This window comes from Heterodontus francisci, chromosome 1 (genome assembly GCF_036365525.1).
Source record: "Heterodontus francisci isolate sHetFra1 chromosome 1, sHetFra1.hap1, whole genome shotgun sequence".
Lineage (NCBI taxonomy): Eukaryota > Metazoa > Chordata > Chondrichthyes > Heterodontiformes > Heterodontidae > Heterodontus > Heterodontus francisci.
In genome coordinates, this window is record NC_090371.1 from 98,219,105 (window position 1) to 98,235,437 (window position 16,333).

The 16,333-nt window shown below is 42.5% G+C and overlaps 1 protein-coding gene across 6 annotated transcripts in view; it reads left to right on the top strand.

Moving 5' to 3' along the window:
- Positions 1-16,333, top strand: part of LOC137371164 (interleukin-6 receptor subunit beta-like) — a 111,587-nt gene that overhangs the window by 79,710 nt on the left and 15,544 nt on the right. For 5 of the 6 annotated variants that reach the window (XM_068033253.1, XM_068033245.1, XM_068033235.1 and 2 more), the window contains 4 exons: positions 5,079-5,295; positions 6,071-6,259; positions 11,292-11,393; positions 13,586-13,729. In XM_068033253.1, the coding sequence (XP_067889354.1) occupies positions 5,079-5,295; positions 6,071-6,259; positions 11,292-11,393; positions 13,586-13,729 (652 nt within the window). The remainder of the gene's footprint in view (positions 1-5,078; positions 5,296-6,070; positions 6,260-11,291; positions 11,394-13,585; positions 13,730-16,333) is intronic. The other variant, XM_068033272.1, reaches the window with a different exon arrangement.

A 16,333-nucleotide genomic window follows, 5' to 3' on the forward strand; every position in this document is an offset into this window, starting at 1 on the left:
CAATTTCTGATCCAAAGCTCTAAATCACCTTCAACCCTATACTTACGTATTTTCTGCAATAGCCTACCGTGGGGAACCTTATCAAACGCCTTACTGAAATCCATGTACACCACATCCACTGCTTTACCCTCATCCACCTGTTTGGTCACCTTCTCGAAAAACTCAATAAGGTTTGTGAGGCACGACCTACCCTTCACAAAACCGTGCTGTCTATCGCTAATGAACTTATTCTTTTCAAGATGATTATAAATCCTCTCTCTTATAACCTTTTCCAACATTTTACCCACAACCGAAGTAAGGCTCACAGGTCTATAATTACCAGGGCTGTCTCTACTCCCCTTCTTGAACAAGGGGACAACATTTGCTATCCTCCAGTCTTCCGGCACTATTCCTGTCGACAATGACGACATAAAGATCAAGGACAAAGGCTCTGCAATCTCCTCCCTGGCTTCCCAGAGAATCCTAGGATAAATCCCATCTGGCCCAGGGGACTTATCTATTTTCACACTTTCCAAAATTGCTAACACCTCCTCCTTGTGAACCTCAATCCCATCTAGCCTAGTAGTCTGAATCTCAGTATTCTCCTCGACAACATTTTCTTTCCCTACTGTAAATACTGACGAAAAATATTCATTTAACGCTTCCCCTATCTCCTCTGATTCCACACACAACTTCCCACTACTATCCTTGATTGGCTCTAATCTAACTCTAGTCATTCTTTTATTCCTGATATACCTGTAGAAAGCCTTAGGGTTTTCCTTGATCCTATCCGCCAATGACTTCTCGTGTCCTCTCCTTGCTCTTCTTAGCTCTCCCTTTAGATCCTTCCTGGCTAGCTTGTAACTCTCAAGCGCCCTAACTGAGCCTTCACGTCTCATCCTAACATAAGCCTTCTTCTTCCTTTTGACAAGCGCTTCAACTTCTTTAGTAAACCACGGCTCCCTCGCTCGACAACTTCCTCCCTGCCTGACAGGTACATACTTATCAAGGACACGCAGTAGCTGCTCCTTGAATAAGCTCCACATTTCGATTGTGCCCATCCCCTGCAGTTTCCTTCCCCATCCTACGCATCCTAAATCTTGCCTAATCGCATCATAATTTCCTTTCCCCCAGCTATAATTCTTGCCCTGCGGTATATACCTGTCCCTGCCCATCGCTAAGGTAAACCTAACCGAATTGTGATCACTATCACCAAAGTGCTCACCTACATCTAAATCTAACACCTGGCTGGGTTCATTACCCAGTACCAAATCCAATGTGGCATCGCCCCTGGTTGGCCTGTCTACGTACTGTGTCAGAAAACCCTCCTGCACACACTGGACAAAAACTGACCCATCTAAAGTACTCGAACTATAGTATTTCCAGTCAATATTTGGAAAGTTAAAGTCCCCCATAACAACTACCCTGTTACTCTCGCCCCTGTCGAGAATCATCTTCACTATCCTTTCCTCTACATCTCTGGAACTATTCGGAGGTCTATAGAAGACTCCCAACAGGGTGACCTCTCCTCTCCTGTTTCTAACCTCGGCCCATACTACCTCAGTAGACGAGTCCTCAAACGTCCTTTCTGCCGCTGTAATACTCTCCTTGATTAACAATGCCACACCCCCTCCTCTTTTACCATCTTCTCTGTTCTTACTGAAACATCTAAATCCCGGAACCTGCAACATCCATTCCTGCCCCTGCTCTACCCATGTCTCCGAAATGGCCACTACATCGAGATCCCAGGTACCAACCCATGCTGCAAGCTCACCCACCTTATTCCGGATGCTCCTGGCGTTGAAGTAGACATACTTTAAACCAAGTTCTTGCTTGCCAGTGCCCTCTTGCGTCCTTGTAACCTTATCCCTGACCTCACTACTCTCAACATCCTGTACACTGGCACTACAATTTAGGTTCCCATTCCCCTGCTGAATTAGTTTAAACCCCCCCGAAGAGCACTAGCAAATATCCCCCCCAGGATATTGGTACCCCTCTGGTTCAGGTGAAGACCATCCTGTTTGTAGAGGTCCCACCTACCCCAGAAAGAGCCCCAATTATCCAGGAAACCAAAACCCTCCCTCCTACACCATCCCTGCAGCCACGTGTTCAACTCCTCTCTCTCCCTATTCCTCGCTTCGCTATCACGTGGCACGGGCAACAACCCAGAGATAACAACTCTGTTTGTTCTCGCTCTAAGCTTCCACCCTAGCTCCCTGAATTTCTGCCTTAAATCCCCATCTCTCTTTCTACCTATGTCGTTGGTGCCTATGTGGACCACGACTTGGGGCTGCTCCCCCTCCCCTGTAAGGATCCCAAAAACACGATCCGAGACATCACGAACCCTGGCACCTGGGAGGCAACACACCAACCGTGAGTCTCTCTCGTTCCCACAGAACCTCCTATCTGTTCCCCTAACTATGGAGTCCCCAATGACTAATGCTCTGCTCCTCTTCCCCCTTCCCTTCTGAGCAACAGGGACAGACTCTGTGCCAGAGACCTGTACCCCAGGTACAGGACCTGACTGGGAGGGAAACTTGCAGGTGGTGCTGTTTCTATACATCTGCTGCCCTTGTCCTTCTAGGTGGTAAAGGTCACAGGTTTGGAAAGTGTGTCAAGGGAGCCTTGGCAAGTTGCTGCAGTGCATCTTGTAGATGGTACACATTGCTGCCACTGCGTGCCAGCAGTGGAGGGAGTGAATGTTTAAGTTGGTGAATGAGGTGCTGATTAAGTCGGTTGCTTTGTCCTGGATGGTGTCAAGCTTCTTGAGTGTTGTTGGAGCTGAACTCATCCAGGCAAGTGGAGACTATTCCATCACACTCCTGACTTTCGCCTTGTAGATAGTGGACCAGCTTTTGGGAGTCAGGAGGTGAATTACTCGCCACAGAATTCCCAGCCTCTGACTTGCTTGTGTAGCCACAGTATTTATATGGCTGGTCCAGTTAAGTTTCTGGTCAATGGTAACCCCCAGTATATTGATGATGGAGGATTCAGCAATGGTAATGCCATTGAATGTCAAGGGAAGATGATTATATTCTCTCTTGTTGGAGATGATCATTGCCTGGCACTTGTGTGGTGTGAATGCCACTTGCCACTTATCAGCACAAGTTGGAATGTTGTCTCGGTCTTGCTGCATGTCGGTATGGACTGCTTCATTATCTGAGGAGTTGCGAATGGAACTGAGCACTGTGCAATCATCAGTGAACATCCCTGCTTCTGACCTTAGTTTGGAGGGAAGATCACTGATGAAGCAGTTGAAGATGATTGGGCCTAGGACATTGCCTGAGGAACACCTACAGTGATGTCTTGGGGCTCAGATGATTGGTCTCTGACAACCGCAACCATCTTCCTTTGTTCTAGGTATGACTCCAACCAATTGAGAGTTTTCCCCCAATTCATATTGACTTCAATTTTTGTTTGGCCTCCTTGATGTCACAGTCATGCTTGATGTGAAGGGCAGTCACTCTCACCTCACCTTTGGAATTCAGCACTTTTGTCCATGTTTGGACAAAGGCTGTCATGAGGCCTGGAGCTGAGTGGCCCTGGCAGAACCAAAACTGAGCATTGGTTTCAATCCCTAATGACGATCAGTGATGACTGGGTATTTTTGCTGAGTTTATTAAAGGTACATAGGAACAGGAGTGGGTCATTTAGCCTCTTGAGTCTGTTCCGACATTCGTTGAGATCATGGCTGATCTGCAACATAACTCCATATGCTTTCCTTTGCCCCATATCTCTTAATGCCTTTGGCTAACAAAAATCTATCAATCGCAGTTTTAAAATTCACCATTGATCTAGAATCAATTGTAGTTTGTAGAAGAGAGTTCCAAACTTCTGCCATCCTTTGCATGAAGAAGTGTTTCTGAATTTCACTCCTGAAAGGTTCGGCTCTAATTTTTAGACTATGCTCCCTAGTTCTAGACTCCCCATATAGTGGAAATAGCGTCTCCCAATCGACCCTATCTGCTCACCTTAATAGCTTGAAAACTTTGATGAAATCATCCCTTAACCTTCTACCAGGGAATTCAACCCTAATGTGTTTAATCTCTTCTTGTAGCTTAATCCTTGGGGTCTAGGTATCATTCTAGTAAATCTACACTGCACATTCTCCAAGGCCAATATATCCTTCTAAATTGTGGTGCCCAGAACTGCTTGCAGTGCTCCAGGTATGGCCGAATCAAGGCTTTGTATAGCTGAAGCATAACACCCACCTCCTTGTATTCTCATCCTCCTGATTTAAAGGCGAGTATTTCGTTAGTCTTTTTGATTATCTTCTGTACCTGTTCATAACATTTTAATGATCTATGTATCTGAACCCCCAAGTCTCTTTGAACCTCTACTGTTTCTAGCTTTCCACCATTTAGAAAGTACCTTATCCTGTCCTATTCAGGTTCAAAGTGGATGGCCTCACATTTACCTATCTTGAAATTCATTTGCCACAGATTTGTCCATTCACTTAATCTATCAATACCTCTTTGAAATTTTTTGCTTCCATCTGCACTGCTTACAATACTGCCTGTCTTTATGTCATCAGCAAATTTGGATATGTGGCTTCCTATCCAATCATCTAAATTGTAAATGAATACAGTGAATAGTTAAGGCCCAAAACAGATTATTTAAAAGGGTTTGGTGGTTTTCTACCCACTGAGGAACAGTCCAGGTTGTAGCAATAACTTCTCGGAAGACTGAAGTTGAACTAATTGCGGTTTGAATGTGAAAGGTTAATTTAGCAATTTTTGTATGTATCTATCTGAAGTTGAGTTTCCAGTTAGTCCCGTGTGTATCTACGCAAACTCTGGATCTCAGAAGTTGTAATTTTCCCAGCAACTTTCTTTTTCTAAATTGCACAAGCATAAGGGTATACTGGAAGTGAAAAATGAGTCAGAGTCTGTGGGCCCTGAAAGACAAGAAAGAGGATATAATACTATTTACAGTTATTTATTGATTGTTTAATGATCAAAATCCACCCTGAAAATCTTGAATGTACTAATAGTGACAGTGATGTGAAAGCATAGCTTTAAAGTAAATCTATAATCTATACTTTGGAAAATAACAGGATAGGAAATTGTTGTCAGAATGACTTGTTATTTTTGATGCAGGCATTAAACAGGTCTAATGCAAATGGAATCATCTTAGGATACAGAATATGGTGTGAGAAAAGAAAGGATCCAACAGTGATGCAACAGCATTATACAACATCCTTGAATTATTCTTTGTCCCTGACACATGAAGCATACACCATAACTGTAGTTGCTTGTAACTCAGCTGGTGACTCTCCTAAAACAACCTTAATAGTTCCAGCAATAAACCAGACAGGTACGTTTCAGTATTCCTAACACGTAACAATTATTTAACTAAAAACATTTAATAAGAGCCACAAAATGAATTATGAATATCAGAAATATCATGATTAACCTTTTTGTTGTGTAACTCCAAAGTAATTCTTACCATGCCCCACTTTACTGTCTTCATCAGTTTGTATTTTCAAAACTTTGGTAAAACAATTTATGCATTTTTCCAAAGCAACCATCAGTGCTCTTCTGTGGTCAGCCAGATTACTGATCTATGACATAATGTAGGAACCCTGGAGGAACATTTTCTCACTCTCACTTTAAGGTATCTTATCCCTGCACTATGTTTCAGCTGGTGTTTCACCAGGCAAAATCCTGAGTGCAGATACCAGACAAGGTGAGATTTGAATCCAGGTTTCCTAATATTTTTTTCAGTTTTCCACAGGAAGACCCAGGTTTAAGGGAAAGCATAGGTTCATGAGATTGGATAGCTCCGGCAAAGAGCCAGTGGAGGCACAATAGGTTGAATGGCCTCCTCCTATGCTGTAAACATTGATGGTAATATGAAGTGCCACCACTAATCTTAAGCACCTCCTAGTGACTAGTTTCAGAGTGCCTTTAGCAGAGCTGGAAGTTGGTTGCTGCATGATTGCTTGCCTTAGATAGTTTGTGGTAGAAGAGACCAATAATAGTAAAGGGGCAACAGATTTTTCCTGATTCATAACCACGTACTATTACAATTTTATTAGATTTCATGCCACAATGTATGCTGATACCTCTTTATCTTTTTCAAAAATAAGATCTTACAGCTGTCCAATATGTTAGAATTACACCACAGAATAACCGACTGCTCACAGAGTGGAAGACTTCAACACCACCTGATAATGGATATGTCATTGAATGGTGTTTAGTTTTGGATACAAGCCCATGTGCTGGACCGTTACACTGGCAACATGAGCACAAAACCTCTGAGATGGCTTACTTACAGGGTAAACATTCATTATATAACATTAAAGAAACACTGTATGGCACTAGTATAAGATAACTATAAAATGACCACTGCATCAAATGTAGTGAGGGGTTAAAGGAGAAGGAAAGCTATTCCCATCCCCCCAATTTTGTCTCTTCTTCCCTGAGGATGCTGACTCATACTGGGGTTGGGTTCCACAGATCATACTCAAATGATCATTTTTGTGGGCGAGCTTAAACCACCAGTAGGAATCATCAGCTGAGCCCGATCTGATCTTACCCAATAACCACATAAGCACACTTTCCATCAGAGGTCATTGGATAGTGATTGCGGGCTGGATTTTCAATCCCAGCTGAGTGCAGGGACGGCAGCAAGGGTGATTTGAAGATCGTGTTCTTGGATGTTAGCACTGGGTCCCACTGTCTCCAGAATGCAATCCTATTTTTAAACTTCAGCCGGTAGGGTGGGAACAAGTCGGGCACCCACAAGATAGTGAACATGGTGGAGGGAGATGAGGGCAATGGAAATGGCTGTTTAATTTCAGATGTGTCTCACTGAGGATATTGTTACAGATGTAGGAGTTAAATGTTACCTTGAAGATTGAAATGAGACCAGATAGGGAAGTGAGCCTGCTGGCATCACTGTGGCAGCTAGGCTTGGCATGGGAACGCCTGGTGAATGTTAAAAGCCCCAGCTGACAGAGGTCAGATGGGAACCGGTGACTCTGACATTGGCCAGAGCAGCCAGGATGAGCTGCGCCATATGTACCCTCCTGGGTATCAGGAGGCCAGAGGACCACAGCAGGGGGAGGAAGGCGCTACCCACAACACCAGGTGCACAGCCCAAGAGGCAGCTAGCTGCAAATGACAGAGCGCCAGTGCAGTAGGAGCCTGTACCTATCTAGGCAGATGAGGGGGAACTTTACTTCATTATCGAACCATCCTATATCTAACCTGGCAGTGCATCATTTTTGGATTGGCAGGCTGTGACTAGTCGGTTACCGCAAGGATCAATGCTTGGGCCCCAGCTATTCACAATCTATATCAATGATTTGGATTTGGGGATTAAATGTAATATTTCCAAGTTTGCAGATGACACAAAATTAGGTGGAAGTGTGAGTTGTGAGGAGGATGCAAAGATGCTTCAAGTGATTTGGAGAGGCAAAGCGAGTGGGTAAAAATTTGGCAGATGGAATACAATGTAGAGAAATGTGCGGTTATCTACTTTGGTAGGAAAAACAGAAATACAGAGTATTTCTTAAATGGTGGGAAGTGTTGAATTTCAAAGGGAAATGAGTGTCCTTTTTCATGAGTCACTGAAAGCTAACATGCAGATACAGAAAACAATTAAGAAGGTAAACGGTATGTTGACCTTCTTTACAAGAGGATTTGAGTATAGGAATAAAGATGCCTTACTGCAGTTATATAGAGCCTTGGTGGGACCGCACCTGGAGTATTCTGTGCGGTTTTGGTCTCCTTACCTAAGGAAAGATATACTTGCCATAGAGGGAGTGCAACGAAGGTTCACCAAGCTAATTCCTGGGATAGAGGGTTTGCCCTATGAGGAGAGATTAAATAGAGTGGGTCTTTATTTTCTGGAGTTTAGAAGAATGGATCTCATTTAAACACACAGAATTCTTACAGGGCTCAGCTGGGTTGATGCAGGAAGGATATTCCCCCTGGCGGAGGAGTCCAGAACCAGGGGACACAGTCTCCGAATAAGGGGCAGAGGAGGAGGAATTCCTTCCCACAGAGGATGGTGAATCTTTGGAATTCTCTGTCCCAGAGGGCTGTGGAGGCTCAGTCGTTGAGTATATTCAAGACTGAAATTGTTAGATTTCTACATGTTAAAAACATCAAGGATTACGGGGATAGTGCAGGAAAATGGTGTTGAGGTAGAAGATCAGCCATGGTCTCATTGAATGGCAAAGCAGGCTTGAAGGGCTAAGTGGCCCACTCCTGCTCCTATTTCTTATGTTCTTAATATTGACCCTGGTATCTGAAATGGGAAAACATTCCATTCCACAGAATTCATATCCCACATCTTAATGAACAAAAAATTTCAAAGTGGTCAGAAGAGAAATGCAACTGTACAGTTTTGCAAAGCACAATGTAGCAGCTGATTAATGGGCCTGAAGTGCTTATCGACAAATTAAAACATAGGCAAGATCTGTTATGATGGATATCTACCCATATAGCTCACTATCCAATTTTCAGATGCTTGCCATTTTGCAGCTAATTTTATTAACATTAGGCCTTGAAGATCCATTGCTTGATCTTCCGTTTCCTGGTATTTATACTGTTATAGCACACGATCATCCTCCTGTCCAGATAAAATGGGCAATCAAGGTACCAAAGGCATGCCATTTACTGAAATGCACTTAATTTAAGATTTGTAATGATATTTTGAGGTTATAGCTAAGCTTTTTTGTTTCTTTTGTGTTTGCACTTAATTAGTTGGTAATCAATGGTCTGGCCATGCCACGGGTTTCCTAATGGAAATTCCCATCTTTATGCTTCTTGGAAAAAGAAGAGAATGAGCAATGGAGCGATGTTAGGCAGCTCAGGCTGCACCAGAGACAGACTGTGCCCAACTACCGGCACTTTCTCACCCACAGGCAGAGGTCAGCTTACCTGGAAATACAGTGAAAAAGTATAAACTTTGAGTCAACAGAGAGACAAAACATATGCAACTAACATAGACCAATGGTTGGGTCTTGTAGCAATGATTGTCGGCAGTACACATAGGCCCAATCTTGACAGGGTAAGTCGGGGGTTGGAGTTTCAGACGGGAACCCTGTAAGTCTGGGTTTCCCCATATGTAGTGGGGTTTTTTTTGCCAGGAACCTGTCCAGAAGTCAGCCTGATTCACAGGCTTGGCTTCTAGGTGAGCAGGGAGCACGCAGAAGCAGGCCGCAGAAGCAGGTCAGGAGCTTGCTGCTGCTACTAGGATTGGGGGTGGGAGGGATCTGATCCTTGATCCCAGGTGCAGAAGGTGTCTGATCCCCAACCCCAGGAGCCTTTGTATTGGATTGGCTGATGGGGGGTGTGGGGAAATGGTTTGATCCTCTGATCCAAAGCCAGCTGGATGGTCTGGGGCAAGCACTCCGGTTCCTCCTGGCCTCCAGTGCTGTAAAGACACTTACCTTCTCCCCAAAGCTGTTCATGTCTCCTTTCAGCTGTTGTGTTTCCCAAGGCCCAGCCAGGGTTAAACCGGCAAAGCAGGTTAATTCCAAGCCTCATTAATATATTTAAAATGCCAACTCACTTTCTGGGAGCAGATTGGTTGCTCACCCCTAGTCGTGCCACCATTAAACCTGGAAGTGGGCGGGCTGGGTTCAGATTTGAGACTTCTAAAGAAATTTAAACATCTCATCTGACCATAACCCACCTGTTTTGGGGGTTAAAATTCAATTCATAGTCACTTCCTCTTCCACCTCCTTCCAGAAATACTGTAATGCTATCTGAGAGTAGCAAGCAGAATTACTGACCTCACAGCCACTTCATTTGCTCCACTTTCACTTTGCAGGCCTTCAAACAGGAGGGCTGCACCACTCTGTAACTTTGCCACCAACTCTCCTCCCGTGTGCAAATTTATATGTGCCAGAGACTGGGTTTTTCTAGGTTCATCAAAGTCTTCACAGATGCTTAGATAAATATCAAATATTAGAAAGCTCTGTACAGCTTTGACCCTAAATGTATCCACTTGGGGTTTGAATGGAAAACCCTTTAATTTTATCCATCACTCTGTGGGCGCTGCATTTAAGAGCTGTTTAAATGTTTTCCCTGCTTTTGGGGAGCTCCCAAAACTGGGCCAAATATGCACTTGGAGCTTACCCACAATGTGTGAATAATGCTGACCTTGCAGAATCGGACGTGCACAGCCTTCGATCCCTCCTCACCCGACCGTAACAATAAGATCAAGCAGACAAATGTAGAAGAGAAGATAAAGTGAGCATGCCATGAAATCATTATTATTTTGCTTTATACAAATAAAAGTATTTCAGGACATTCATGAAAATATATTAAGTAGCATTAATATGGCCTCAAATTGTCATGTAAAAATGTGATACAAATAAAAGTTCCAGCTAATAATTTCTTCTGTCTTAAAATCCACAAACTGGGAAGGAGATTACTGAAGGACTAATTTCCTTAAGAGTGCACTTCTTTGTTGTCAAGTAGTTGAGCAGGTGTTAACAACTTGCTGCTCAACTGATGCTTGATTGGAAAATCTGTTCTTGTGTGTAATTTGTACAGACACAATCCAAACCAAATACATTGTTAATAGCATGAACAAATGTGTAAATTCTTAGTGGTTTATGCTCATTTGAAATAATGAAAATACTTTTTTAAAGTGAATGTACTGGCCAATTCAGTAGGTGTTTGATTACTTACTTGCTATGGTCTTATTATTTCAGGTTAATTACAAAATAATAAAAAGGGAAATTATTTTAACTGTGCAGAAATGTAAAGGTATTGTACTTTCTGGAGCAGTGCTTGTTTTTAAGTCAGGAAATACAGAATTTGAATAGTGCCAACTTGGCAAGCTGCATTTGCAAGTCTACAAGAACTAATCAGACAGGTTTTCTTGAGTTTAACAAAGAAAGAGGTTAACTTTTTTGTACTTAAACCGAACTAATTAAAATAATAACCCAAGCGCCAACTTTCACACGCACACACACATTACACATCCACACACACACAAATAGGTTACAGAGTGGGGAAGGGTAGTTTGGTCGGGTTAGTGCCCATAGAAAAAAGGTTATACTGTCTGTGGAGTTTGGTGATTCAGCTGGCTTCTAAATGAAGTGTTCCTGAGGCTTTTAGCTTGAAGAGGTAGATGACTGATTCAGTGGGTCTTTTAGAGAAAGTGGTGTGGATAATTTCCTCCAAAGGGGTTTCTGATTGTAGTTGCAGAGATGGCCAGTCAACAGGCAGGGTTTATAGCCAAAGTTTGAACAAGGTGTTTATATTTTGACATCCATTTTGAAAATAAACTATTTAAGAACCTTACTAAACTGCTATATGACTTTTTGTTGATTTCTTTCACAGGTGATTTTAAACAATTTAAGCGCTATAACATCTCTGTTTATGCCGTGTCCAATGATGGTCCAGGAAATCCCTTATCAGTACTGGCGTACCTACAGCAAAATTGTAAGTAAATATTCCAGGGTTTAGTATTTAACAAGGGGCTTTCCAGAGACCTTGACTTGAGGGAGTGCCTGTGGCAATTTATAAAGATTGTGTGAGTAAACATCTAAGACCAGGCTATATCATTCTGTCCCAGAAACCCGAGTTTGTATTGTTGACTTGGAAATACAGCTTGCCAATTTGGCACTATTCAGATTCTGTATTTCCTGACTTAAAAACAAGCACTGCTCCAGAAAGTACAATACCTTTAAAGTTCTGCACAGTTAAAATAATTTCCCTTTTTACTATTTGGAATTTAACCTGAAATAATATTCTGTGCAATATTAATGGCTTTTAATTAAAATGAATTAAACAGTTTTGCAATTACCAATGACTTTTAGCATGACATTACTGGTTACCCCGATTAAACATTGCCAATCCCAATAGTGTTACGACCAAAGCAGGAGAAATGCACAGTTAATTCAGTCCCACTTTTCCACCGGTCACATCATATCAATAAATTCTCCCACCAACCGAAGAATAGCTAATTTGACACTCGACTTGTCCCCCAGAATAAAGCACACCAACCAGATTTCATCAACCAACAACAACATTAACTATTTATTAGAAAAAAACAATAAGTCCTAACCACTAATGAGATAAATCTATATATACGAAAGCTCCTTATTTCCCGAGTCCTCATGCACACGTACATACATTTAAAAAAAACTGGTTAACTGGGGAAAAAGGATTCTGGTTTACAGCTGTTCCATATGAATAAAAGGAATAATAAAATAATTCAGTTTGTCACGTTCTGGTAGGAAATTCTTCAGTTGAGTGAGGTGTCCCAGAGTCGAATAGTTGGATTCTACTCGAAGTCCTCCCGGCGAGGTTGATGAACAGTTGTGATGGGTAGGCGTTCAAGACAATTCGGTTACAGCAGGCGTCACATAAGTCTTTCAGCAAGGGTGTAGCAACAGGTCTGCTAAGGACTCACAGCAGCAGTATAGTAGTAGAAGCTTTCTTCAGGTTCCAGGATTTCCCAAAACACAGGAGGAAACAGGAACCACACTCGCTGCAGGAATACTTCAGAGACAGGAGGTAATTGGAATCTGCCACCTTTCAAACACAGGGTTTATTTTCAAGAGATGCAAGTTTCCTTTACAGAGTGAAGTCTTTTCTGGTTCTTCCACTTTGATCTCCAGGCAGGTCATTAATTTTATTTATTTATTTAGAGATACAGCACTGAAACAGGCCCTTCGGCCCACCGAGTCTGTGCCGACCAACAACCACCCATTTATACTAACCCTACAGTAATCCCATATTCCCTATCACCTCCCTACACTACGGGCAATTTACAACGGCCAATTTACCTATCAACCTGCAAGTCTTTGGATGTGGGATGAAACCGGAGTACCCGGCGAAAACCCACGCAGACACAGGGAGAACTTGCAAACTCCGCACAGGCCGTACCCAGAATCAAACCCGGGTCCCTGGAACTGTGAGGCTGCGGTGCTAACCACTGCGCCACTGTGCTGCCCAAATTTCAAATTTTGAAAACCAAATTTCAAATGCCTGCTCTTTGTCCAACTCACTGGTTTTTCGAAGGGTCCAAAGTGAAAGCAAAACCTTTCTGAGCTAATCACATGACCGGACACACTGTCTCCCCTGTCATTCAAAGTGTTGCTCTGAGGAGGTCTAAAACCCCTGGCTGGCTTCCTTGAAACTGCTTGCTTTTCTATTCCTGTATACGAAGTCAACATCTAAAAATTTAAGCTATTTGCAGGTGTCCATGTCCACTGAAAATCCTTTTTACAGTTTTTTAAATCACACAGAATTCTAAGATTTTAGTACAAAAATAAAACCCTTGTAACAATAGGATCAACCTAAATTTATAGAGTGCATTCCTTATAACCGGCAAGGAAATAAAACCCACTTGGAGAAATAAAATGGCTGACTTATCATGTTCTGGTTGTAATGGAGACTTGTGCCACATTCACTTACTTTGCTTCTGGCCAGCGTATGGGTGGAAAAGAAAATGGAGTAGATACGGTACTAAGAGGCTGATGAATATCACTGCCCACAAACCTGCACAGTTATGCAAGGATACCCTAGAAGGGAAAAAAAACACAATCGTTCTGATTCTAAACAAATATATGCTGTGCATTATTAGTGCAAAATCACATTGTATGTTAGATTAAGATTTTCTTTTTCAGATCCAGCAGAAGGCCCAGGTAATGTTGTTCCAGTTGCCAGAGGTACAGAAGCCACAATTAAATGGGATGAAATCCCAGTCGAAAAGCGGCATGGATTCATCATCAATTACACCATCTTTTACAAATCTGCAATTGATGAAAATGGTAAGAGTGCTCTTTTGGGTAGTCTAATAAAAAAGCAATATTAAGACTCAGTCAGATCCATATTAGTGCCATGACTGGAAATCCCAGTGTTGTCACTGTGCATATCTCATTGTTTTAGTTGTTCCTTAATCAATGTATTTTCACATATTATTACTAAATAAATGCAATCCATATAGGATAGAATTTACAGCACAGAAGTCCATTCTGCCCATTGTGCCTTTGCCAGTGCTATCTCTTCAAATGGAATTGTGTACTCTAATTCCATTTACCTGCTCTATCCTTTTTATGTTTTCGGTTAAAAACATGTATCCAGTTTCTTTTTAAATGATGAAATTATAGGGTTCAGTTTTAACTGCCCCACCCTGCTGCCCAGCAGGCAGGAGAGTTTTGGCCAAAGGGTAGAAATGTGAAGAGTGTAGCTCCCAGCTCCAATACACTGCGTTCCAAATAACGGCAATTCGTCACAGTGATGAGCATCCTGCTGTAGAGAGATGAGAGTCTGGTGAATAATAAATCGGGGTCCTGTGATGCAATTAGACCCCCAATGTGATATTAACTACTGCTGCGTGGGATTCACACAGGTCGGCAGCATCACTAGGGCCACCCTGGTGCGATTGCATTCGGACAGAGCAGTGTGCCAGGTATAAAAGGGGCAAAATGTTAATAAAGCTGCAGTGTTCTCAGGTGCTCTTTCACTTTGTAGTGACTGTTGGTTTTTTGTTGCAATTGAAAGACTTTTTCCTAAAAAGTCAGTGAAACTGAGTATGGGAGCTGGTTTATTTGCACTCTATTGGAGTGAGGAGGTGGAAGAAAGGGCTTCAGGAGAGCCTTACAGAAGACAGCAACTGTGGGGGGCATGTGGCAGAAGGCCTTACCCACCTTACATGGTCAATAGACCAAGGACCAGCTTCTTGACCTGATGAGCAGTGCATCAGGAGGCTGATATTGTCAAAACAGGTCATCGTCTCTAGTCTTCTGGAAGACAATTTGCCGCTGGCTGGACTGCATGGCATGTCATGCCATTGGCAGTAGAAGTAACCACTGTCCTCAACGTTTACATCTCTCCACCTTCTGGATTACTCCCAGTGCCATGTGCTAGTGAGTATTGAAGTAGGAGGATAGCGTAGATAAATACATAGCTGGAGAGTTGGTGCAGGAGGGAGGGTTTTAGATTCCTGGGACATTGGGACTGGTTCTGGGGAAAGTAGGACCTGTACAAGCCAAACAGTTTGCACCTCTATAGGGTCGGGACCCATATTGTGGTGAGGAAATCTGCTAGTGCTGTTGGTGAGGGTTTAAGCTAGCTTGGCAAGGGGTGGGATCCAGAGTGTATATACATTAGGGAATGAAGTAGAGCTGGAAATGGAAGATAGAAAATTACTAAGTGAGTGTGGAAGGCAGAGGGAACAAAGCTGGAACAGAGGCAACAAAGGAGTTTGGCAGTGCTTAATGGTATATACTTCAATGCAAAGAGTCTAGTGAACGTAGATGAACTGAGGGCACAGACAGATGCTTAAAAGTGTGATATCATAGCACCTCATGTAAAAGTCGAATATTTGAGACCAATTTTTTGGGCTAAAATTTGGGGGTTGTGTTTTATACAAGTAATATTTTCGAGGGGTTGAAATCCATGCTGATTTTGAGTTCACAAAACATGAAACAAAAGCCCAATTGATATCAAAGAGTGAGGGGTGCATGTTGTTGGGCTGGGGGGTGGGGGAGGGGGGAAAGAGTTGGGTATTCGACTATCAACAAGACAGAACTTTCAATTGTAGGCCTACTCCTTCCCCCTCCAGTGTTGGAGCTAACATGCTGCCTCCCTTGGTGAATGTTTTATCTCCCTCTAGCATCCAGTTGCTCCACTTATTTCTGTTGCTCTGCTTGAAGGGCTTGTTGATACTGACATCTAATGGTTGGACCACACTGGTCAGGCTGCTGCGAATCACTGTAATATCGGTGTTATGTGATCAGACCTCAGCGACAACACCATCCGCTAGGTGTGATTTAAACATATCCCAGATGATAAAACTTTTTTCTTTATGTAATCCACCTGGTCACAAATTCCATACTTTCCTCAGCCATATTTTGTGATTTGAATTTTCTGTTTACATTCTGAAAGTGTAGGGCTACTTTCCCTGAAAAACTAACGTTGACTTTTACACGATATAAATGAAAAATTAAAGATTTTTTAGCCAAAAGTCATGGGTCAACTTTACACGAGATCGACTTTTACTTGAGTATATACGGTATTACTGAAACATGGTTTAAAGAAGGGCAGGAATGGCAGCTCAACATTCCTGGTTACAGGGTTTTCAGATGAGCTAGAGAGGGGGATAAAAAAGGAGGGGAGTACAGTATTGGTTAAAGAAACAATCACAGCTCTAATGAGGGATGATATGTTAGAAGGATCATCGAATGAGACCATATGGGTTGAACTGTAGATCAAAAAAGGAGCAATCACACTGCTGGGAGTGTACTATAGACAAGAGCAACTATGAAGGCAAATCTTTGAGGTGCAGAAACAATAGGAGAGTAATAGTGGGGGATTTCAACTACTCTAATATTAGGGTATAGAATCAATGTAAAAGGTATAGAAGGCACAAA